Genomic DNA, 24,874 nt, shown 5'->3' with positions numbered 1-24,874 from the left:
ACGTTTGGCCGACACTTACGTTATCTTACGTTTTTGTGTTAAAAAAACTCAGCTGCTGGCCGAGCAAAATGTGAAATGTGAAGCAGCAGCAGGCAGCAGCTAAAATTTCAAACTAACGATTAGCTTTCGTTCTCTCGGTAGAAAAATTTGTAGAAAATATGCCACACGAAAAAAAATCAACAAAAAAAATGAACATATTTTTGTAAAGTAAATAAACGAGCAAGACACGGTGTGCGCGTATATTTTGTGGGTTCGCATTTTCTAAGACAGTGTTTTTGTGTGAAAACTTTTGGCCCAATAACGAAACGCATCGCAAAGAGGACAACAAAAGACAATAACAAATTCGCAGCGCGTGTGTCGGTGAGTGTGCGTCTGTGCGGGCGTGTGTGTGTGTGTGCAGGTGCCAAAAGAACGCGGAGATAAACAAATATCCAAGTGGATCGTTGGAGCTGTTTTGTTATTGTAAGTAATGCAGATTTATGTAATTCGCTTGTGTGTTGGTGTTTTTTGTGCTGTTTCTCTTTAAAGAAACAGCTGTGGCGTTGCCACATAGCAAATCGCTTTATGTAATGGCCTGCCATTCTTAATTACGCCTAATCGCAGCGCTTAACTTAATTGTTACAGCATTTCGAGGGCATTATTTATTTTCCTAGCTAATTACGAGTGGGCATGTAAAGTTATCGATATATCGATTGACAGGGATTACTTGGCAACACTGCGCAGCGTCCAGAGCAGCTGTTGTTGTAAGGGGTGGGAAGAAAAAGGGGGCGGAAAAGCACACAGCACGAAACACCGCACGAAAGCAAAACAAGCGAGAATGATTGATTTTTCGTCGTGCGCCGTCGGGAAAAGTAGGCGAACGGCAGCTCAGCTTCGCGGAAAAGCGGACAGCAGCGAAAACTTTTAGTATCACAGTCGTTGCTGACGAGCGGAAGGGACCGCAGCTCGGGAAAATCAGGAAAAGAAAAACCACGCGAGGGCCCCCGTCTTTTTTTACAAGAGTTTCAACATAAATCGTTTAGTGTAAATAGTTATTATCCGTTTTCTTACCAAATTGCCAGTGCGAATGCCGTATTAGTGCTGTGTTAAGAGAGAGAGTTTACCGTTAAGCGGAAGTGGAGAACCGAGTGCAAAGGAATTTTCCTACGTCACAGGCTTTTCTGTGCATGTGTGTGTTTGTGTGAGTGTGCACCCCCGGAAATGTAACACGCACACACTGGCGCAGTGAAAAACTTGCACCTGAAAGTTTTCGTCGTGTTTTCCACCTTCGTGCGCCTGCTCTCGGCATTTCGACAAGAAAACGGAAAAAACGCAGCAAAAGGTTAGTTTTCCGTTTTGCCAGTGCACCTGTCAAAAATCCTATTTAAAATTCTGACTTATTTGCCCCAGTTTTCATCCAGGGCTGGCATTATCTACCGCTAGCGCGTGTGTATATTATGTGAGTGGTGTGCGAGTGTGTGCGAGAGTGTGTACGTAACCAATTGGAACTGGGGCAACTGGCAAATACGGCAACGAATCGGTGGAGCAAAGCAAACGCCGCAATAAACCCCTAAAAAATCTCCAACCCCGTGAAGCGAGCGCGAGAAAAGCTGGCTAAAAGCTGCAACTTGGCCCAGTTACTTTGGCTCTAATTGCAGACGTGATAATAGAAGTGCACACAAGGCATACAAAAAATGATAATGGGGGTGGGGGCGAGAAATGGAGAATAATAGAAACAGCAGTAGCATAACAAACAAAAACAAAACTTCATTTGCCAAGAGTTTTTCCAACCAAATTTGTTTGCCCACACACTCGAAAGATAAAGATAAAAAGATACAATTGCATCTCGTTTAGCGATGAGCTGCTCTTCAACTTTTCTCGTCTTCTGAGTTCTCGAGTTGGTAAACAAAGTCTAGGATTTTGGGGGTGGCAGGTATCATAACTGGTTTTTAACTTAGCACTTGGCCACAATCAGGGGTAGTTTTTTAATGGGTTTTCTCGACACTCTTTAAAGCATTAGCACCCAGCAAGATGTTGCTTTTTATATTCACAGCTACTGACTTTATTTAGATACATTTAAAACAGGTTATATTTTTTCATGTCACTAAAGAAATTCGAAAATAATTATAACTTTTACAAAATTATTGGAAAATATAAATAATATAAATAATAAAGATGCTCTTATTAAAAGTATATAATACAACAAAATATTTTGAGTATAAAAGGGCTGTAACAACTTAAATTAAGCAAATCAAAATTATTATTATCGTTCCGAATAAAATTATTGTTTTGAAATTGGAAAACATCAAGGACTACGACAATCGGATTGTAACAATTTAGGTACAATGTAGTTGTGGGGACAGGTAATTGCTCAATTTTTAGCCAATGATTAAACTTCACAGGGATTTAACGAAAAGTTTTCCATATAGGGTTTTATTTTTATACAAATTGAGGTTAAAAATGGAATGCCAACTACTTAAAAAAATAGGGAAAAAGTACGCTTATTTCGTTCTATAAATGGTCTGCGAGATATTCTCATTTCTGAAACAGCAGAAATATCCCGTAATTATCCTTTCGTGCCTCTCGTGACTGGGAAGCCCCCGAATATACCCCTAAAGGGCCCCATCCCTGATTCTCCGCTCTTTTGAGGCTGAGCCAAGCAGTCTGTGCTTTTGGCGGCACATTACACTTGTTTACTTTTCAAGTGTGCGTGTGTTCGCCTGTGTGTTAGTGAGTGTTTCCTAGTGTGTGTGGGGTTGTGTGTGTGTGTGCTCCATGGGGGCGTTACTGTCTTTGCTGTTTTTGTTATTGCTACGCGTTGTCGTCGTCGTTTCTTCTTCGGCTGTTTTTTGGGGGTCGCTCTCGTCTCGTTTGTAGGGCAAAATTATGTATTGATTATGCCCGTTTTATTTTCCTTTTGCCACAGGGGCTGCTGGCCTGCTGGCCGTTGAAACTGGAAAAGTGAGGGGCACCTGCGGTCAGCTTTTTCATGCCCGAGTGAGCCATTTCATTGGCACAACGTTTTCGTTGTCTCATCATTTAACTAATTAAGAGCCCCCTGCCCACCAGCCTCCCCCCTTTTTTCCGAACAATAGACGTTTTCCGGTCGCTCAGCCCAAAATGAAGTGCGTGTCCAGGGACGGACGAAAAGCTTTAGAAATTGGATATTTTAGTACACGGAAGAAAATTGAATAGTTCTTCTATCTCTTAGTCTTAACCTAAAATTGGATAAAGAAGTAGAGTCTTATGCTATATGTTCTTATTTGAAGTTACTTATTTCAAGATACCAAACCATTTACCAAATAATTTGCAAATTTGACAAATGTCAAGAATGTTACAATACACTTTTATAGACAAAAGGTTTTTCCTAAAGGTCTATAACACCCTTGAGGTATGCAACATTTTACTAAGTGCTATTATCTCATTCTCGAGAGGATTTTTCTTGATCAATTTTGTTTTTATGATAAAATCAGATATCCCTATATTTTAATTTTTTAGTTTAATATCTAATGTATTTCTACTTTTGCTACAGAAAATGTAAACATATGAAGTCTGTATTTAAGAAGTGAAAAGAATTTCGTCCAGTGTATATATACCGTATACATTATATGCAAAATGGGTAGCATATTTGACCGACATCGGGAACAGCGTGCTCTGAAAATCGTTTGCCCCCGGGGGTGGCTTTTGTAATTGGAAAAGCGATCAATTGTAATCCCCCACCGGCGGGTTTTCACTTGAATAGCGCTACAAATTTAGAACTCACTACCCCATTATCAGGCCATATCTACACACATTTATTACTCATGCTGAAAATACGAAAAGCAAAAGTTTAGAACAGCACTTGTTTGTTTGTTTCTTTTGTTCCGTCGCTTGCCAAGTTTCTTTTTATCAATAATATGATTGATTGCTGTTCGGTTCCATTGTTTTCTTTTTTCTCCTTTTGATGTTGTCGTTCCCACAACACGCACTGCACATTTTATGACCCATTTTGTCATGGCCTTTTCGTTGTTAGCCCGATATAAGGGGAACGTGAATAGATAGTGAATTTGTAGTTGGCCATAAAAATAGCTCCGTCGTATCGGAACGCAATTACCAATGAGCTCTTTGCAAACCGTCAGTTATTTAGCGATAGAACTCATTTTGAATTTAACTTATTTGGGGCTCAAACACGTAATAAAAACTTTATTTATCATCTAATATGTATTCCTTACTCTAAAATTAGGTCCCTTTAAGGGTCTTGACTTTGACCCATATATTTTTACATATAGTAAATTTTAATTGCTGCTTTGACCTACATTTTTCAAAGCTCATTGAAACTTCTTTATTAAATCTGCAATCTCGAACTACATTTTATTTTCAACATTAAATGATAGAATTTTCGGCTAAAACACATGTCGCAAAATAATTATCTGATGAGCTGGCGACAATCGGCCAAACGGTCAGCGGCAAAAATGTATTAAGGGTTTTAAAAATAGGAAAATAAAAATTAATGTCAAATAGCTATTGCTGCTGGTGCTTTGTTGTTGCTGCCACTGTTGCTTTTTCGCTTTTCCCCGTACGATTTATTTATTTTTAAACGCAATTACGTGCGGGTCTAGTGCTGTGTTGGCCAAGGGAAGGGGGCCTAAGGGGGGTGGGGGGCGTGTAGGAGGGGCTCGTTTCTTTAACGAACGCATGACGTTGACATTTCGAAAACAGCAAGTGTTTAGGCCAAAATATGATCAACATACCGCCTGTCTGACTACCTATGTGTACATATACCCATCTAACTTTACGCCTTTCACTATCTTTTCATGTGCCTCGCTGATTGATGTTTTGGACACTCGGATTTCGATGGCAATTCCATTTCCCACATGCTCCAATTTTCACCTTCTCCGAGCAGGGCATCTAGGGCAGCAGCGGAACTGAGGCGCAGCGGAGCCGCCCAAGTGCAGCCGTAGAAAGCGTTGGTGCGGGCACCATGGACTCGCTCAAGTTACCAAAGGGTAAGTGTCCACACTGGGAATCGAATCATCACGGAAGTGCCATACTCAAATGGAGAAATGGAAATCCCTTTGTGTCATACAGTCATGTTTCTGTACTGAGATAATTACATCAACGTCAGTTTTGAATCCTCTTGATCGCATGTTTCATGTTCTTCAAGTCCAAGTAATCTTTTTTGTATCACTGTGAAATTATTGAAAATGCTAATTATTTAACAGTAATTTTATAATGAATATGTCTTCTTAATGTCATAACATTGTGAACATAAGATAGTTCTTATCATCTAAATTTTTTATAACTAACTGATTAAAAAATCCACTTTAATTTAATCCACATTCAAAAATATTGAATTTAATAAAGTAAGGCATACAAAGAGTATAATAATAATCTGTTTCAGATTTATAGTGATAGATTTTAAATATAGAAAAATAGAATATAACAAAAAGTATAACAATCTGTTATGAATTTGATAAAAGTAGGGTCTTTAAAAGAATTAAAAGATTTTTCAAATTTTAGGCAGATTCAAAGTGCTTAAAATTCCCAACACTCGTTGTACCGAATTTCCTTTGATTGATGGCAACTAAACCCGTATTTCCTCTTCCACAGCCAACAGTGCCACCAGCAGTGCTAGCGGCAGCAACAGCAACCTGTCCGGCTCGACATCCGCGTCCGCATCCGCAGCCACATCGCCCACATCGTCGGGAAATGCGGTTGGAGGCATTCTCTCCGGTGCCCCAAAATCGCCACCTGGCCTGAGCAGCAGCACCCCCATCACGGTGCGATTTAATGCCAACGAGGAGTCCCTGGACGACATCCTGCAGTCCTTCCATCACAACAAGCACAGTCCAAGTGGCGGAGCGAGTGGCGGCGGCGATGCCTCGCCCACCTCGAATCTCCTGGGGATGAAGAACAACGGGCTGGGACTCAACACCGGCCTGGTCGTGGGCGCCTGCGACTCCCTCTCCAGCAGCCCCTCGCAGCCCCAGATGCAGGGCGGATCCGCCTCCCTCTTCGGCGTAAGTTCTAGGACTAAAAGTCTATAACAAGATGGCACAAAGTATCAGAAACTACCTTTAAAGGCTTTGTTTTTGGGATATTTTCCAATTAGATTTGCTTTTACTTTAACATTCTTGCTCCCAACTCAATAGAACTAATCCAATTTGGGGCTACGAGGTCTTTTCCAACCCAAAATTCCAAAGTCGAAATACTTAAAAAAAGCACTACAGATTTGAAGCCGATCGATTTTTAACAAAACCGTAACAGATTTATATGACTTCGCTTTTTACATCTATTTTTTTTTAGTCATATCTAAAAATATCTTAAGTCTTTGTCATGAAGTTAGCTAATTATTTGCGGTGACTTGAATTATTACGCCTTAAAAATAGTAAGAAAAGATTTAAAGCATACTAAAAACATTTTGTATCAAATACTATTTTTTAAACAGGTAGACATTGTATGAAGCGAATATCTTAGGATCTGTTTAGTTTGGATTTTTAACTATAACCACGGAATTTTTTTTCGTATTTATTCGGAACTTTTTAGCTAACTTTTCATGTCACATTACAACCCATTTAGAATCCATCGTAATCTAGTACGCTTGGCAGTGAACTCGATACTTTGTTTACTTTCCATTCTTCCGCGCCTTCCCGCCTCTTATCTTTTATCAAAACAGGCCGCCACAAATTATGATTCATTTTCGTCGCAATTAAACATAAATTGTACAGAACGCGCCGCATTCGTCCGCTGATCGTCGGTGAATCGGTGGGTTGGTGGGTTGGTCGGTCGCCAATTAGCATTCGCCTGGCCAAATTAGTGGAACACTTATCTTTTGATTTCTGTGTAGTTTCACTTTTTAGCAACCCGATTTGGGTTTCGGATGCCAGCGATCGTCGCGTGTGTGTTTGTCATTCAAATTGTGGCTATTTCGGTGGATCGGGGCGGCATAAAGTATGTGACCGTTGCCGCAAACACAGAACACTTGCCAAAATTTGCAACAGATGTGCCGCTGGCGATTGCAAAACACATTTGGCACTATTACTCACTATTGCAAAATGTTCTTCTCTTTTCATCTTTTCATCCAATGACGACGACTGCTACTATAATGACTTTTGTAATGATGATGATCACAGAACGACGAAGTAACTCTGCGCAATAATTTCATGCAAGCCGGTGGCTTTTTCAATCGCAAAAGGTGAGTGCCAAATTGTATACATAACTTGTAAATTTAGGCACACTTTTCTGGGGGGAATGATGTGTGTGTGTACACTAACAGTGAGTGTGTAGTTGAAAAAATAAGTTGTAACATAATTGTTGTTGTTGTTGTTGCTACATATGCGTCATGCCAGTTAAAACATACCCCACATACGATATATAAGCATAGTTAAACCCACACAACCCATCGGAAATGCATGCATTCAACCCATTTGTATAGTGACTCACTGAGCTTAATGTTCGCCTTGAAAGCTGAGCTTGAAGTGTTCCACGAGCCATTCCTCGGGGTACTTTTCTTATAAGGGTCTTCCCATTTCGAACTATAAGATTCTTTTTCAGAAAAATTTTGTTTTGAGATTCTTTTTAATTGTATTTTGACTATAAACTATGGTTAAAGTGCCATAAAAGCAAAAGTAACAGGTTTTTGTTATATAATTATTATCATAATGATAAATATTATAGTTATAGAGGTTGTAATTTATTCCTTTTTATAACTATGCTTCAGAAGAAAATTAAAATACTTTGCGGTTAAATCTCCCATAGAGCTCCGTTTTAAAAGCTCACACCTATTTTCTAAAATGATTTAATAGTTTTAATTGAGCCTGAAATTCGTCATCTGCTGTGCAGTATGATCTGATTTTTAAGATCTGTTTTTTTTTGTAAAATCCTAAAAATTAAATTGTTTGACTTATAGGGCGATTTTTCAACCCTGAAATTCATTTCCCATGAAAAATTAAAGTTTTAATTTTTTTCTGGCCAGGGGTTCGTTGACCGTTGACCCTACAACAAATTACTTGGCTGCAGTTTTGTGACTTTGATTTTGTTTATATGTATATTTGCATACGTATATCCTGCGCCACTTGTGCATTTTTAATGCACTCCGGCTGCAGCCGCCTGCCAATGGCCGTAAACTTGCCCGTCCGACGGTCTACGCTTTTGTTGCATTTGTTGCTTTTGTCACCAACTGCATTTGGTGTTGTTGCTGTTTGGAGCATCTGTGGAGTGCACTAGCTAAAGGATCTGAGTCAGCCGCGGTGGTGGGTGCTTTGTTTATGCTGCCTTGCAACATGCAACATATATATGTATGTATATAGCCTATGCCCGTCTGCAACTTTCAGCTCAAGTGCCGCCCCGTCTGGCCAAGTGGGCGGTGGGTTACAAGGAGGTGGGTGGGTTGGGTTTGTCGTCAACCGGGACATCAACATCACCGAGCACCACGTTCCGCTCAAGTTTTGTTATTTGTCTGCTCTCCATTGCCATTTGCGGCTTTCCCCCCCCCTCGTTTTTCTCTCTCAGGTTTTAAATATTAAAAAAGCAAGTCTAGCTGGGATTTTGCTACCTGAGAAGAAGCTATTGCTATTGCTATTGCCACATGCCTCCCATTCCCCCATTTGACGTCATTGCGCCTGATTCGCTTTATTGATTTTCGTGAGCTGATATCGTATGCATACACGTCGGTAGTACTATACTATGTATATGGGGGTCTTAAAGAGCATTTGCCTGTCCGCTTTTCAATTTGGCCATCAATCAGTCTTGACTATTTTGTGTCGCCTCGTTTTCGTTTTCGCAGCACTCTGTATTCATTTCCGTTTGCCTTTTTAATTAAGTTTCCGAGGGCTAATTGCATTTTATAATTGCATTTTTCAACACTGCCTCGGTGTCGTTATCATCGCCCAGCCCCTTGTGCCGATGATGATGTTGCTCTTGTTACGCGTGCCCTTATCATTTGGTTTCCAGACTGCCACCACCACTCAGCTAACCACCCACCTCACCAAACCACCCACCATGTTGTTGCTGTTTTCTTTTTTTATCTATTTACACTTGTACACGTTTCTACATGTTTGTTATACACACATTTCATCATCATCAGAAGCAGCAGCAGCGGCGGCAACATCATCTGCCACAGCAGCAACATCAAGACACAGCGGCAACATCGGGCTGTAGGAGCCACCCTAAACCACCCACTACATCGCCCACTGCATTTTCCCAACCCCTCAAGTAATCCCCACCCCCCAGTAACGCAAGTTGTCTCGTCGGCGACGTTTTAAATTAAAAATTTCCATGCAATTTCATGTCTCGGTGGCCTTACAGTTGGGCATGCACTGCATTTGGTCCAATCAATTAGCATGAACGTGTCGAAAGCAACAACATTCACATACACAAATATTGGCCAACAGCAGCAGCAACAGCAACAGCAACAACAAACATAAACGTAACGAATTGATACACATTCGAACTAGTTTAGTTTTCTATTAGCATACATGTGTATTAACCCCTTGCCGCCCACTGTGCCGCGCGACTTTTTTTGTTTGATTTATTTCTTTATTTGATTTCTTGAGAAAAAGTTATCCCTTACGGTTTTCGTTTGCTTTATCTGGGCAAATTTTTGACTGCCCCGAAAATTTTCTTGTGCTATGAAAAAAAAGTGTTGGATTTTCCCTTTCGTAATGAAAATAATCAAAATATTTAAAGGATACATAAATAAAGCTCTCGATCCTGCGCGGGCACAGTGCTAAAACCGAACTAACTAATCCACAAAATATATATACTCAACTGCTGTGCCTATATAACTGCGCCTCTTCCAAAAGATAAAAAGCTAAACCTTCGCCAAAACAAAAATAAACCACAAAAAGCGCCAGCGTAACTTGAAATTTTCATTTTAATTGGATGTGTCGCCAAAGAACCAAGCCACCACAAAAAAATAAACCACCAAAAACAATACTCGCTCCAACACCACCACCACCACCACCAAATGCCACCCACACCATTTACCACAGCAACAGCAATCCTACACCACAACCGCCAACAACAACAACAAATATCGAGAAAATGATATATATAACATATAAAACCAAAGAAACGTCGAGCATATAAAGTTTAATTAAAAAGGAGCAATTTAGGATCTGAAAAGATTTAGCTAGTTCGGAGGGTTCGGGAATTTTCAAAATAGAAATGAGGATATTAGCTAAAAAGTATCATATAAAAATATTAGGGAGTAATATCCTTTTTCTATAAATAACACAACTAATTTTTGATATAAAAAAAATTCACATTTTGATAACCATTATATGTACGCTGAAAATATTAAAATAAAAATTCGTTAGGTTTTCCGAACGCAGTATTTTAGAGTTTTCTGTCATGGAAAAATTCTCGTTTAGTACGTAAAGTAGGCTTGTTGAATAATGTAATGTAGTATTGCTGATCTGTCGTCGGGTCACATAAATTGAAATCATTTCTAGTTCACATTTCGTCAAAACGTTTTCTCAAAATTTTCGTGTGTGAATGTGAGTGTTCTCGGTGATTATGTATAACAAGTTTGTTAATTTTATGTAAGTTTTCACGACAATTTCACATATCCCGTAAAATAATTTATTAGTTTTTCAAATGTTTTGTTTGCAATATTTTTCATTTTCGATCGCCGGGCGGCAATGGGTTAAGCGTACACCAAACTAATTGCATTATGTACCTAGACTTTAACCGAATCCGAAGCAAATCCTTGAACAAATTGCTCCTTTTTCATAATGCAAAAAGTATACAGACCTGAATAAATCAGAATATCACAATCATCCACCAAAAATTGCCAATGTTGTAAAAGCCTCTTCATCTTGTTGTCCCTTCTTCCTGCAGTTGCGGCGGCCTGCCGAATCTCAATCTCAACAAGCCGCCCCAGCTCCACCAGCAGCAGCAGCAGCAGCAGCAGCAACAGCAGCCGCATCAGCAGCATAATCAACAGCAGCAACATCAGCAGCAGCAGCAGCAGCAGCATCAACAGCACCAGCAACACCAGCAGCAACATCAGCAGCTGCAGCAGCAACTTTCGCCGAATCTGAGTGCCCTGCACCATCATCATCATCAGCAGCAGCAGCAGCAGCAACTCCGTGAAGGCGGTGGATCACATAGCCCCTCCTCTCCGGGCGGCGGAGGATCGCCGTACAACGGCTCCCAGGCGGGCTGCAGCAGTGGTGGCATCTCGCCCATTCCTCCCCAGATGTCGGGCGTGTCGCCCAAGTACCGTCGCAGCATATCCTTCCCCATCAAGGGCAATTCTCCGACAGCTCTCTATGGCAATCCGCACATGGATGGCATGGGCAGTGGTGGTCACATGAACATACCTACCCTGTCGATTGGAAATGGTGGTGGTGTTGGTGGAGGAGGTCCCGGTGGCATGGTCTCGGCAGGAGCAACCGGCGGCGGAGATGCCCCCTATTTGGGAAGCAACAGCTATGGCAACATGATGGCCTCCAACGGGCAGATGCACCACGGCGGCATGGACAACTCACTGAGCGAGTATATGCGCAACATGTCGCTGGGCGGAAATGGTGGTAATGGAGATGGCGGCAACAGCATGTCCCTGTTGCAGGACAGGATGCGTGTGATGGGCGGTCCAAAGCATCTGAGCGAAGCAGATGCCATGGCCATTGCAGCAAGCGGAAATGATCCATCCGTCTACTTGAATGCCCTCAAGATGGGCTCACCATCGCGTCTCTCGCCCCACTCGCCGCATTCACCCATCCAGGGTGGTAATGGAGGAAATGTCGGCGATGGCACGGCCCGATTCTCCCGGAAGGTATTCGTTGGTGGCCTGCCACCGGACATCGATGAGGACGAGATCACCACCTCGTTTCGCCGCTTCGGGCCACTGGTCGTCGATTGGCCACACAAGGCGGAGTCCAAGTCGTATTTCCCGCCCAAGGGCTATGCCTTCCTGCTGTTCCAGGACGAGAGCAGCGTGCAGCAGTTGATAGACTCGTGCATCACCGATGAGGACAAGCTTTATTTGTGTGTATCCTCGCCAACGATCAAGGATAAGGCTGTGCAGATTCGTCCTTGGCGTTTGGCCGATGCGGATTATGTGCTGGATGCTACCATGTCGCTGGATCCGCGCAAGACGGTGTTCGTGGGCGGAGTGCCACGTCCGCTGAAGGCCTTCGAGCTGGCCATGATCATGGATAGATTGTATGGCGGCGTGTGCTATGCCGGGATTGACACCGATCCGGAGCTTAAGTATCCCAAGGGTGCTGGCCGTGTGGCCTTCTCGAATCAGCAGAGCTACATTGCGGCCATCTCGGCCAGATTTGTGCAGCTGCAGCATGGCGACATTGACAAGCGGGTGGAGGTGAAGCCCTATGTTCTGGACGATCAGATGTGCGATGAGTGCGAGGGTCAGCGTTGCGGTGGCAAATTCGCCCCGTTCTTCTGCGCGAATGTGACCTGTCTGCAGTACTATTGCGAGCACTGCTGGGCCGTGATCCATTCGCGGCCCGGACGGGAGTACCACAAGCCGCTGGTCAAGGAGGGCGCCGACCGGCCGCGTGCGGTGCCCTTTCGCTGGTGTTAACGGCGGCGCTGGTAGGCCGCGCTGCACGACGAGAGACGCCAACAGAGGGAGCAACGACACCGGTTGTTGAACGCAGCGCTGGCAGTGCCCAGAATCATCACGGAGGCAGGAGGATCGGGAGGAGCAGTTGGAGAAGCAGTTGGAGAAGTAGGAGCCGCCGGCGGAGAAGCAGCAGCGGATCGACGGCGAAGAATCTAGTAAATTATCATTAGAGACAACCCACAAACACACACACACACCACACACACAAAAGACAATTGGCCCTGGGGGTGGGGAAATCAATCCCCAAAACCCAAATGGGCAAGGTGCAGCATATAGCATATAGCATATGGGGCTGGATGAAGGTGTCCCCTTGAACAGCCGCCAGAGTCTAGAATCGAGAAACGAAAGCCCTCAGAAAGCAACATAGTTTTAGTCCTTATTTATATTCGGCAATCAGTTTATTGTTTTGCTCTTCTAGTTCTATATTTGTACGAAATTTTAGTTTTGTTTTTGAGTTCGATGCCTGCACAGTATTTTTTGTACTTTATTTTTATAACAGTTTTTTGTTTGTTAAGGGGGAATCCCAAGATGCCATATAATCTCATAAAAATACCACCATCGAAAGAAATGAACATGGAGGAACATTTACCTCCTCGTAGTCAGCCAAAATCCTCGCAAAGGGCCTATGAATTATTCCCCCTTACCCATTCTTTTTAACTAGCTAACGTAGGAGCCATCTTGTATGCCAATCGAGGCTAGTCCTAAAATTATCAGTGAGCTGCTATCCCTCTCTCGAAAGGCTTTTTGCTCGAGTGGGCAGGGGCTGTCCTTAAGTTCCTAAATTGTGACAAAATCAAAAATACATTGGTTTTTGTATTAAACCCTCCTCCCTAATTAGATCAATTTGTAAAATTCATACGAAAGACTTTCAAAAAGACAATATGCGGAATGTCAGACATTTTTAAGCGAGCAATTTCATACTATCTCGGTGAGAGATCAGTTAATCATATCATATCTATATACAGTTCATAATGTGGCTCATGAAACGCAACTACTGATAATCCATATATTTTTTGTTCCATTAAACGATAGTTAATATGGGCCTTAAACAATTCCAGATACTGCTATGCGGAGAAATCGTATATATTCTTTGTCCAATATATGCGATTGCTCTTCCAACACGCTGCTAATTCTTGCTAATTCATTACACTTCATTTAGGTATGTGAAAATCGTAAAAAGCTTGTATACATACTACACGAAACCATACACTCGATACACTCATACACAATACGTTTGCAAACTCCTTAGAAGTCCTGCCAAGAGGTGGCTTTCCTACGATTTTCACATGCCTTCCGTTTGGGTAATGCTTACGATTGGAAACTAGTTAAAGCGATAAATCGATGTTACTTTACACTAATCAAGTAGTTAAGTACCCACACTCTGCGAAAGGTTTTTTCTTTCCTAATATCGACGGCTCATTTTTAATTTTAATCTAGTCGACTCTCACACACACGTACGTACACAACCCACACCACATTTACACTGAAAGTTTACTTGCATTTGTTGCCATTTGGCTTAACAGAAAATAATAATAAAAAATATATATATAAATAATAATAATTAAAAATTAGAGAAACAGTCAAAATGCTTGTGTTCAGTATTATGATTTATTTATAATTTTCCACTGCAACGTGTTAAATGTCATAATTTGCCTTATTTATTTACCAATTGCTTTTCGTTATTTAATTTACGGCGTGTTGCTAGCTAAGGGACAGAGGGCTTATCTCCCGAAGATATAATAAAACGTATATATTAATGAAAATCTGTAATGTAAAAACAATTTTTATATTTGACATACATCTATTAACACTATGAATACTTGTATTAGACAACTTTTTATATAGAGACTTTTTGTAAAAACTTTTTTTTATTACTCTTATGATTATTCAGAAGATAGTTTAGTCCAAATAACTAAAGACAAAATGAGAAAACCAAAAATGCGAAGATAAATAGACATGCTAAAACATCTAATGGAAATTTAAATATATACAACTTATGTGCAATACTATTTCGTAAACGATTCAAGCGTATTATTAAATACCAAATATGTAAACAACTTAAAAAAGATATGTATCTGTACAAACATAAAGTATACAAGATAATTGCAATCGTATTACCACAAAGTAGTCAAATATTACCGATCCCCAATGAACCCCCAACTTTCAACTAATTGGCATGCATTTTTTGACATGCGAACGGGGCTTGAAGTTCGCGTTCGGTGCTCTCCCCTGAATCCTAACATACAAAAATCAAATGGAAGAATATCTAGACTTAGGGCAATACTTACGAAGAAAATTATCAAAATGTAAAACGAGCAAAACAATTTTGTAAATTATACGCGTTAAGGGACGAGACAAAATTTGCTACGGTGCATGCAAACAATACGATATTTTTTCTATACTACCAACAAAAGTACTAAAGATCTAATTTAAATTGATAAACCAAAAACGTGAATGGCCAAGTCGCATTGGACTTCTATGGTATATTATTAAAAGATAGTCAAATCTATTAGCAAATTTTTGCTCGCGCTTTCTTTACAAGACAACCAAAAAAAGCAAAACGAAATTCAAGTCATGCAATGTTGTAACTCAAGTTGATCGCGTGGCACTTTCAAAAAGAAAAACAAGTTTATAGCAATTTTTCTAGAATTTTTATATTACAATGAACTAATGGATATGTATCATATATATACTACATATATATTTTTAAAACTGCAAAACAATTTAATTAGAGGACTTGAAGCGTTCGTTTGTTTTCGTTTTAAAATTTTTTATTTTTAAATACTTACCGAAATAACGTGTATTAAAAGCGAAAGAATCTACACAAAACGAAAACCAACAAGCCCAATTAAATATTATATCAAATACAGCAGCCTGCTCTACGTAGTGTTAAACAATTTGTGCAAATATGTAAGCAAACGCGTTGTTCTAAAACTTTCAAAGTAATTAAATGCTAGTCTTTAAAAAGGCAAAATCTGTTACAAAGCAAACACGAAACGGAAACGGTAATCGGTTAGCGGTAAACGGCAATCGGTCAATGGCTATCGATAACTGTGCGTAATGATGGTGTTTTTTAAATGTAGTAAAGTATAATATTTTATAGATTTTTATACTTTTATATAACATATACTTTATACTTTACCTGTTTAACAAAAACTTGATGAAAATGTTGAAAAAAAAAACTTTAAATGTGCTATAAAAGAAGTAACTTATCAAACAAATATTTTACTATACCAAAAAAAGTTGATAGAGATGAAAACTCTTTACGGCAAACCGCTCAATGTTTTTGCTGCTAACGGCGTAGAAATCTGGAATCTTGTGTAGCGTGCTATATAATATTTATATCTATAAGCAATCAATTTTGTTTATATTGTTTTATTTTGTTCCCCGAGTATTCCAAAATGCGAAAACAATTAAGCAAAGACATTTAATTTTTATCCTGCTTCTGAGCTTGAATTACGGATAGAAGTCGGATTGACAATTTTAGTTTTATAGAGAATCTTGTTATAGATAAATGTTTATGTTGATTTTTATATGGATCCTGTTGTTATACCGATTATGACAATGAAAATTTGTATGCCTAATTCTTAAATATATTTTTGTATCTTTTGTAGTTGCTAGTAGTTTCCTGGTAGTTTTAAAAAAACCAACTCCGTTGAGACATTTTTATACTTTGTTTATTCTTTTTATACATATACATATTTTTAATAAAATATGACAAAAAAAAACAATATTTGATATATACACTTTATACAACAAAAAAGGAAAATGATGAAAAAAACGTTTTTGAAATTAATAAACGGACATAACGTAAATTGTGTTTTATTTATTTTTATATATATCTTGTATGTACTTTTTTATAACATTGTAAATAAATAAAACTTTTAACTTAGCTGAACCACAAAATATAACAAGAAATAATAAAAAACACAACTGTTAGTACATACAATTAAATACGATAAGAATGACTCTGAAAAGGAAAGTATTGAAATTCGAACTTATTACATACTTAAATATGTTAACTGAGCATCCAAGCAGCAAATTGGTCAATATGTGTTTTTTATACCAACCAAAAAAAAAAATAATAAAAACAATTGCATAATTATATGAAATTTACACGTAGTACAATTCAATAAAATTAAAACCTAAATAAGGGAATATTTTTGAAAACCCCAGATAAATGCTTCAAATAATTGCTAATGACGGATAAAAAAAACAAATAGAGAAATACAGAACCCTGCGTAGTGCATTATGCAAATATATAAGTCGCATTTTGATTTTGCTAGTGAAAACTCTGATAAAGTAAAATTTGCAACTAAGGTGGAAAATACTCTTCGTTTCGGGTTGGAAGCCTAACTGACAGTGTGGAGAGAGAAATTTGATTATTTTTTGAGTATTTTCATAGCACAATTTTTGTACAGTGTATGGTTTTGTAGCTAGCGAAAGAAAGTAAACCAAACGCGTTTTAAATAGAAAATTTTAGCCTCAACCACTTGAGCTCCGGAACGATGTGAAATCAATTTCAATTTTATGCTAATTGGATCGAAGCTTAGATCATCGTGAAAAATAGAATAAAATCAGCAAAAGACAAGGTTATTAATGAATATTAAAAACAACATTCGGTACCTTTTAAACATAATTAATGAATTTTATAAAACATCAAATTGATACTGAAAAATTGTAGCCTGTAAAGCGAGTGTTAGGCACCCGCACTTCCATTTTAATTTATCTTTGGTCGTGTGCGCTAAATACAGAGTGACATATACGCCTATACATATACTTACGTCTATATATATGTATATATACTATTTAGTACTTCGAATAAACTGAAATTGAGCGCCCTTACTAATGAATTCCTTTTAGCAAAATATTCAGAAAAAAAACAAAAACAAACCAAGCAAAGGCATATAATTTTTTAGCATTATACAAGTGAAAATATAACTGAAAAATAATATAAATAGTAAACCGGAAAACCAGTTGGCAGAAATGAAAACTATATAGTGAATCAAATAAATATATATGACACGTAATCTGTATGAAGCGTATAAAAACAAGAAACTAGCGAAATATTCCATATTTTATAGTAATTTTCAATAAACGTAATTTTTTAATTTTTACAAAATTAAAGTTGAAAAAAAATAAAAATCAAGAAAAATATTTGTAGTTTTCTAAAGCCCGAAAAATCAATCTGAAGGGATAACACTGATTAAACATAATAATTGTAAACCGTTTCGATTTTCATGCGTGTTTTTGCTCCAGATGTTGAAGCGTTTTCAATTTAATTACCAGGAAAAATGTTTAAACAAAAAATGTTACGAAAACCAAAACAGACCATAGATTAAACGTATGTAATAAATAAAATAAATAGAAATAAAAGTCGATAACGAAATACCAAAACTAATATATATATTAGACACATACGCAAAGTTCTCCCCAAAATAATAAAAAAATCTCCAAAAATTGAAACTGTAATAGCAAAACAAAATATCAGCAGTACTTCAATGCAATATTTCAAAGGAAAACAAACATGGATAACGAAATAAACAAAACCAAACCCTAATTCCAGCAAGTCAAATATAAAATAAATTAATATGAATAACAAATATGTAATCCCGTATTGAGGGAAATATACATATATAGGATTATATTATACACAAAATATATTTAAAACCAAAGTCGTTTTCTAAAGAGCCCAAAGCATTACACTGAACGAAAATTCGAGACTCGGCGTTTATATTCGACAAAATCAAATTGGAACTACACAAAACACCATACATACACACACTCTCAGTCACTGAGGCAAAAATGCAGGTTATGAAACAAGTAAATAAAACATAAATGGGAAAAAAACATATATCTTCATTCAAATAAATAAAATACTTTTTCTGGAATAATACACAATAAGCATTTTTATTTATTTGTATTAATATTTGGGTAAGGGAGAGTTGATGAACTATAAGCATTATTATTTAAATGTTAATAATACAATAACATCTAAAATACAAATAATAATTTATAATTTCTGTGTACTATTCTTCATTAAAGTTTTGTTTTTAACGAGGTTAAAATTTTAACCCATTTTCATGTTCGATTTTTTCGTAATTCCTATGGCAACCAAAAACTGCTCTTCTAGATATCATAACTCCATTTGACGGATCTCGATTTAGACGTGGGATACCTCTTTGAGTTTGTGGTTGAATTCTCTAATAGTTTACATTAAAATATTGCTTTTAGTGAAGGGTCAAAACCCATTTTCATGTTCGATTTTTCCGTAATTCCACTGGCTGTCAGAATGGGGACCCAAAACTGCACTTCTAGATTTCGAAATTTGAGTAATCTGATTCCGATTTCATCGTGGGATACCTCTATGAATTCGTAGTTGAATTCTCCAATAATCCACATTCGAATTATTATTTTTAAAGAGGGTCAAAATTGTAAGCCTTTTTCATGTTCGATTTTTCCGTAATTCCAATGGCTGTCAGAATGGGGACCCAAAACTGCACTTCTAGATTCCATAACTTGAGTAATTTGATTCCGATTTCGACGTGGGATACCTCTATGAATCTGTAGTCGAATTCTCTAATATTCCAGATTCAAATTATTATTTTAAACGAGTGTCAAAATTTCAATCCATTTTATATTTTTCCGTAATTCCTATGGCTTTTAGAGTGGGAACCCAAAACTGCACTTCTGGACTCCATAATTTGCGTTATTGGATCCCGATTTAGATGTGGGATGCCTCTATGAGTTTATGCTCTATTTCTTCAACATTAAAATATTTCTTTTTAACGAGGGTCAAACTTTTAACCCCTTAGACCACAGTTAGAAACTGTTTCTTAAACGCGGACAAAGTTCCGGAGAGGATGTTTAATTTTATATAATTTCGTAGCATACTTTTTGGGATAATGATTCACTCGCCCAGCTCAGTTTGGTTGATCAAAATTGACACGACAAACAATGGAATCTCGCAGAGTACATAATAAATTAATTACCAAAATCTCAAAATTTCAGATCTGGCAGCATTGAAGGTGTCTCGCCCACCTCCAGCGGTCCCAGTCTCATATCCGCATTGTCGGCTGCCAGCGCAGCAAGCGGAGGAGCAGGAGGAGGCGGTGGTGGCTCCGTGGGAGGGGCTGGGCCCGCTGGCGACAGCAGCAGTGGCGGTGGCACCTGGCGGCTGATCAAGGGCAAGGTTAGCCAAACCATCGAGGAGATCAAGTCCTCCAAACTGCCCCCAACGGCACCCATTCCAATTATAGTGGCCGACCCACCTTCAACAGGCTGGAGCAACGATCCCGATTCGGACACCGAGTGTCTCACCTTCAACACATCCATCAGCGAGGAGCTTCCCCTGGACCAGGAGCATAAGCAAAACTCTGATTCGGACGTGGAGGCGGAACTCCTCCAGCACGACAGCATCAGTTTGGGTAGTGTTGACATTGGAGCAACTGGATCCACAGGCGGCCACTCAGAGCGATCCCGTCTGCGTCGCGGTCTGGCCCACATCAGATCCAAGGTGAAGTCCAAGAACCAAGCGGCACCCGCCATGAACAAAAAAGATCTTAGTCCCAGTGGAGCCACAGTGCCACCAACATCGGTGCGAACAGGATTTCTACGTCGTCGCCAAGTGGTGGAGGCGGGCAGTGAGCCCTCCACCAGCCAGCAGGCGGAGATTGCCATCGTGAGTGGCAAGGTGAAGAAGCGTGGCATTCTGCTGGCCCGCAAGGATGTGGAGATCGAATCGGGCGTGGAGGTACTCGAGGATATGATTCCTTCAACTGCGCTGCGGAGCGATTCCACCAAGGAACCGGCTGAGAAACGGGGGGAAGATGATGCCGATGCCGGCGTTGATGCCGAGTCTCGAGCCGGTCTAACGCTTCCGGTGGCACCTGGCGTCAGTCCACTGGCATTTGGCAGCTCACTGGTTGGAAAGGAATCCCAGAGTTCAACACGTGACTCCCGGAGCGGGCACAGCTTCTTCTCCGGCCTGAGTGGGCTCAGTATTTCCCAGTGGCGGGAGAAACATCAGGGAGCCACGACATTCGCCATGCCAGTGCTGCTCTCCCTCTTCCTGATCCTTCTGATGATTCTGCCCGTGCCCGACTTTCTGCGAGGTGTCTTTGCCACCCTCTTGTTCTTCACCGTGATGGACTGTTGTGGCGGCCATCTGCGCGTGCTACTCGAGGATTTCCTGTTGACCACGCACCCGGAGCGAGTGGCCTTCGCCATTCCCAACTACAAGGTCATGCCCATTTGCGAGATTCCTGCTGTCGAGGAACACAAGACCATCAAGACATATGCTGGCTGGATGAACGAGCTAAATAGCTACGATCCCAATACCTTTTCATTTAGCCTCACGAGGGCGGTTTATGTGCGATTGGACGGATGCATCCTCAAGATGTCGGGCACAAACGCCAGGATTCCCAAGCGACGCATGTGGAACGAGCCACCCATTGATCGTCACAAGATCCTGTTCACGGATCATCGCTCCTATGATCTCAGAGACTGCCGCATAGAGCTGCTACCTTTGGGCCTGGCCAACAAGCGGTGGGTCATTGAGCTTAACACAATGTTATTATGGATTCTTATATGTATTATGTAATTTCAGTTTCTTTAATCGCAAGTATCCCATTCAACTGATCATCAAGAGCACCAGGGATGTACCCGAAGAGCAAAGCTCGGTGGAAAGCCAGTCGGATCAAACGGTCAAGCAGGATGCCAAGGAAGCCAAGCCTGCCTCCTCATCAGGAACCACACCACCTGGAGGAGAGGAGGAGAAGCTAGTGGACTTTGCTGGCACAGTGATGCAGGCAGATGTGAGTTCAATCCAAAGCTATATATAATAATGCCCAGAAATGTTTAACTGTTTCCTTTACCTACAGTTACAGCAGCTGCGAAACACAGTGAATCCGGACAAGGAGCTTAACGATATCACCGTGCCCTGCGGCGATGAGGTGCGACTGCTGCTCTTCTCCAGATGTGACCGGGAAAAGGAGGACTGGTATCGTCGCTTCACAGCCGCCAGCAAGGGCATGGTCCACGAACAAGATCTCCAGGTGCCCATGGCCCGATTCGTGGAGGATACTGATCTTCAGGCGGCAGCCGCCAGACAAGCTTTGCACCTGGTCACTGGGTCGACTAAAAGTGGAACGGGAGCTCTAAAGGTCTGTCTACCTTTAAATATCAAAGAATATACTCAAATCACTTGTTACTTTTTACAGTGGCAGACTGAAGATGAAATGTCCACCGGCAAGGCATATGATGAAACTGATCAGCAAACGCCTGATGGTCAATTCGAGCATGTGACCGAAGAGGATTTGTGTGAGACCCCCAAGGAGGATACCTTCGATGGCATGATCATGAGTGCTAATGTGGCCAGGAATTCTCCGGATTATGTCCGTTTCATGGCCGTTTACCAGGTATGCCTCGGGGTAACTCCTCTTCATTTGTAGACTTTTGTTTTTCATTTATTATTTGTTATTTCTTATTGGCTTTTGGTAGAAGGCTTGTAGCCAGAAAAATATCCCCGTTACCCGAAGTTCTGTCGGAACAATGAGTTCAATTGATCGCCCCAAAAGAAAAGTATGTTTTTATGGTTTTATTAGTGTCGTATTATTTTCGAGATCTCAGTTGAGTGGACAGGATGTTAAGATTTAATCTACTTACAGTCTCGTCGTGCCAAACGTCAGGAAGATGAGCTATGGAAGGGCATTGACCAGTCTCTATTCCTGGGTCCATCCGGCAGTATTGTGTGGGCCAATGTCCTCATGGGCCGCTGTCTTTATAGCTGGCTACACGATGACATGCTGCACGAGAAGATGAAGGAGGTTTTGCAGAAGAAACTGAACTCTATTAAGGTGAGTCTTGGTTTCAGTGGATTAAACTATCTACCGGTAACCACACTTCTGTTATAGCTTCCCAGTTTCATGGAGGAGGTTATTATCACAAATATCTTCATGGGTCAGTCCCCGTTACTCTGTCATCGCGTCTCCCAGCCGATGCTGGACGAGCGCGGCCTGTGGGTGGATGCGGATGTGACCTACGAGGGATTGGCCCACATAACTGTGACCACCAAGCTGAATTTGTTGCGCATACGCAGCAAGACGAAGTCACCGATGAGCACAGAAAATGTGCCCACCACCTCGATGGCGGCAGAGCAAACTCAGGATTTGCGCAGCAATTTAGATGCAAACTCGGAGAATGTCATCTACGACAGCGATGCCGAAAGCTCGGGTGGTTCCTCCACTGAGTCCGAGAGCCCACCGCCGGGTAATGCCCAAGAGAATCCAGCCGGCACAGAGTAAGTATAGAGTCTAGCTGAGAAATCCTGTTATAATCTCTAGAAATCTTTAGAGCAATGGGATTGTTAAAGAGATTCTTAATATTTGAATAGAATTATTACATACTTACTTATTTTATTTGTATCCCATCAGATTCTTTCAGAATTCTCCCGGCAATGCGCGGCGCATTTTCAAGATTGTCGATCGTATAGCCGCCTCCAATCTATTTCAATATGCCACCGAATTGCCGTATGTGCAACGGGCCATGGAGAACATGAACGCGAATATCACCCTGCGCGTAGATCTCAAGGGTTTGGTGGCCCGTGGAACCCTGAATGTACCACCGCCACCCTCCGATCGGGTGTGGGTTAGCTTCCGTGGGCCGCCACGCCTCTGGATATCCACCAAGCCCCAAGTGGGCGACAAATCCGTCGACTGGTCCATCGTGACCAATGTCATCGAGAGCAAGCTGTGCGAGGCTGTCAATAAGTTTCTGGTCTATCCGAATATGGTAGACTTCTCTATACCATTCCTCAGCAATCCCAACTTCGATGAGGAGCCAGCGAGTGCAGCCAACTAAATACCAAAATTATGAAGGAACAGGCAGGGAATCAAGGAATGAGATACAATTTATATCCGATGAATTTAACACAAAGTGTGAGCGAGATTTTTAACGTTAATTTTTTTTAGTTTTGAGATAATCTTCAAGCTTAGCTTAGATCTGCGATCTCCAGTTCCGATTTCTACTTATACTTAACCGCTAATAGTGATGAGTAAAGGGACGACCGATTCCAAATGACAAGTTACGAAACGCTTATTTTCATCACATTCTGTTTACACTTCAAAACAATCCCAATCTTAGCTACAATAGTTTACACTTATATCAAGGAAGGCTATAAAGATGGAAATAGCATATTGAATATGCTGCAACAGCCGCTCTGTGAGGTCATCACGACAAGTATTCCAATAACATAATGCAGGCATATAGCTCTGCAACTTATCCACTATTCTATACGAACAACTACAATATACACACCTATATATATTTATATACTCCCAGTAGCATAGACTTAGAATGCGTGTGAATTTTAAATAAGAAAGTCGAATTTTATTTGCGATATACCGTCTTCTCATCGATCGTCAACCATCAAACATATGTACTTAAAGCGTCTCAACTATTCAAAATACGCTACTAAAACGTGAGCGAACGGAAATGGATCCGTATATTTTGCCAAATAAGAACAAACTATTCCCTTGGGTTCCAATTTATACAACAACTAAGAAATATCATTTACACGGTTGTTTTCCAGGCTACACAACTAAGTAAATCATTTTAGCTGCATAATATACATATAAATATATATTTAAATGTTTTTCATAAATAAAAGATAGCAAATTGCTAGCACAAAATGGTGTTTTTATTATATTCAAAGATGGCGCCATTCAGTCTTGAGCTTTAAAGCTTTTTAACATTCTGTTAACCGATTTTCCCTGGCGGACTTATGAGTACCATACAAAGCTTGCTGCTACAAAAACCGGAAGAGCGGTCTTGAGTAAATTTTAAAAATGTGAATCAATGGGTCCTAATATACGTACCAAATGAAACACTTTCCAAGTTGATTTAATTTTTCTTTATTTTAATTACTTTTTCATTCACGTTCAGAAATGTACATCTTTAAATGGGGTTTTTGCTTCGCGTTCTTGGGGAATTTATCGTTTTTGTGTGTTTTTGTTTAATGCTTTTATGCGTTCGATTTACGACTGTTCATTGCGCTGTTTCCAAAAAGTACATTAAGTAAACTACAGACATACGTGTATATAATATGCATTAATAATAGTTATATATGTATATATAGAATTCAAAAATGTACAACATTCATTTTTAACAAAAGAGCCGGGACACGACGTCTCTTGCCCCGGCATGTGTAGTTAAAAACTCGAAGATAGCCATAGCAAAAACAACTAAAGTTACAACTTATGGTTAGAGACTTACCAACTAATACACATACTAGTACAATGTCAATGCCATTTCATTTTTGTT

General features: G+C 40.1%; 1 protein-coding gene across 6 annotated transcripts; it reads left to right on the top strand.

The window, feature by feature from the left end:
* The first annotated feature begins 48 nt into the window (after positions 1-48).
* LOC119553838 (translational regulator orb2) lies at positions 49-24,203 on the top strand. 6 transcript variants are annotated; one of them, XM_037864475.1, is made up of 12 exons: positions 49-360; positions 4,862-4,964; positions 5,569-5,978; positions 7,092-7,153; positions 19,565-21,100; positions 21,162-21,369; positions 21,436-21,717; positions 21,775-21,972; positions 22,055-22,135; positions 22,222-22,410; positions 22,468-22,853; positions 22,987-24,203. In XM_037864475.1, exons 2-12 carry the CDS (start codon positions 4,940-4,942, stop codon positions 23,411-23,413), a joined length of 3,804 nt encoding a protein of 1,267 aa, XP_037720403.1. In that variant the 5' UTR covers positions 49-360; positions 4,862-4,939; the 3' UTR covers positions 23,414-24,203. The 6 variants fall into 6 exon arrangements, with proteins under 6 accessions (XP_037720403.1, XP_037720400.1, XP_037720404.1 ...); XM_037864472.1 differs by having other exon boundaries at positions 50-462; XM_037864473.1 differs by lacking the exon at positions 49-360 and adding an exon at positions 900-1,321.
* The last annotated feature ends 671 nt before the right edge of the window (positions 24,204-24,874 follow it).

The sequence above is a fragment of the Drosophila subpulchrella genome, chromosome 3L (genome assembly GCF_014743375.2).
Source record: "Drosophila subpulchrella strain 33 F10 #4 breed RU33 chromosome 3L, RU_Dsub_v1.1 Primary Assembly, whole genome shotgun sequence".
Lineage (NCBI taxonomy): Eukaryota > Metazoa > Arthropoda > Insecta > Diptera > Drosophilidae > Drosophila > Drosophila subpulchrella.
The sequence above is the reverse complement of the archived record's forward strand: the minus strand, read 5'-3'. Positions and strand labels throughout refer to the sequence as shown.

Bases quoted from the DNA above. Each gene is read 5' to 3' on its own strand.
- LOC119553838 (XM_037864475.1), top strand. From the start codon at position 4,940: ATGGACTCGCTCAAGTTACCAAAGG. The intron at 7,154-19,564 runs GTGAGTGCCAAA...TCAAAATTTCAG, and splicing joins GGCTTTTTCAATCGCAAAAG to ATCTGGCAGCATTGAAGGTG. The intron at 22,854-22,986 runs GTAAGTATAGAG...GTATCCCATCAG, and splicing joins GAGAATCCAGCCGGCACAGA to ATTCTTTCAGAATTCTCCCG.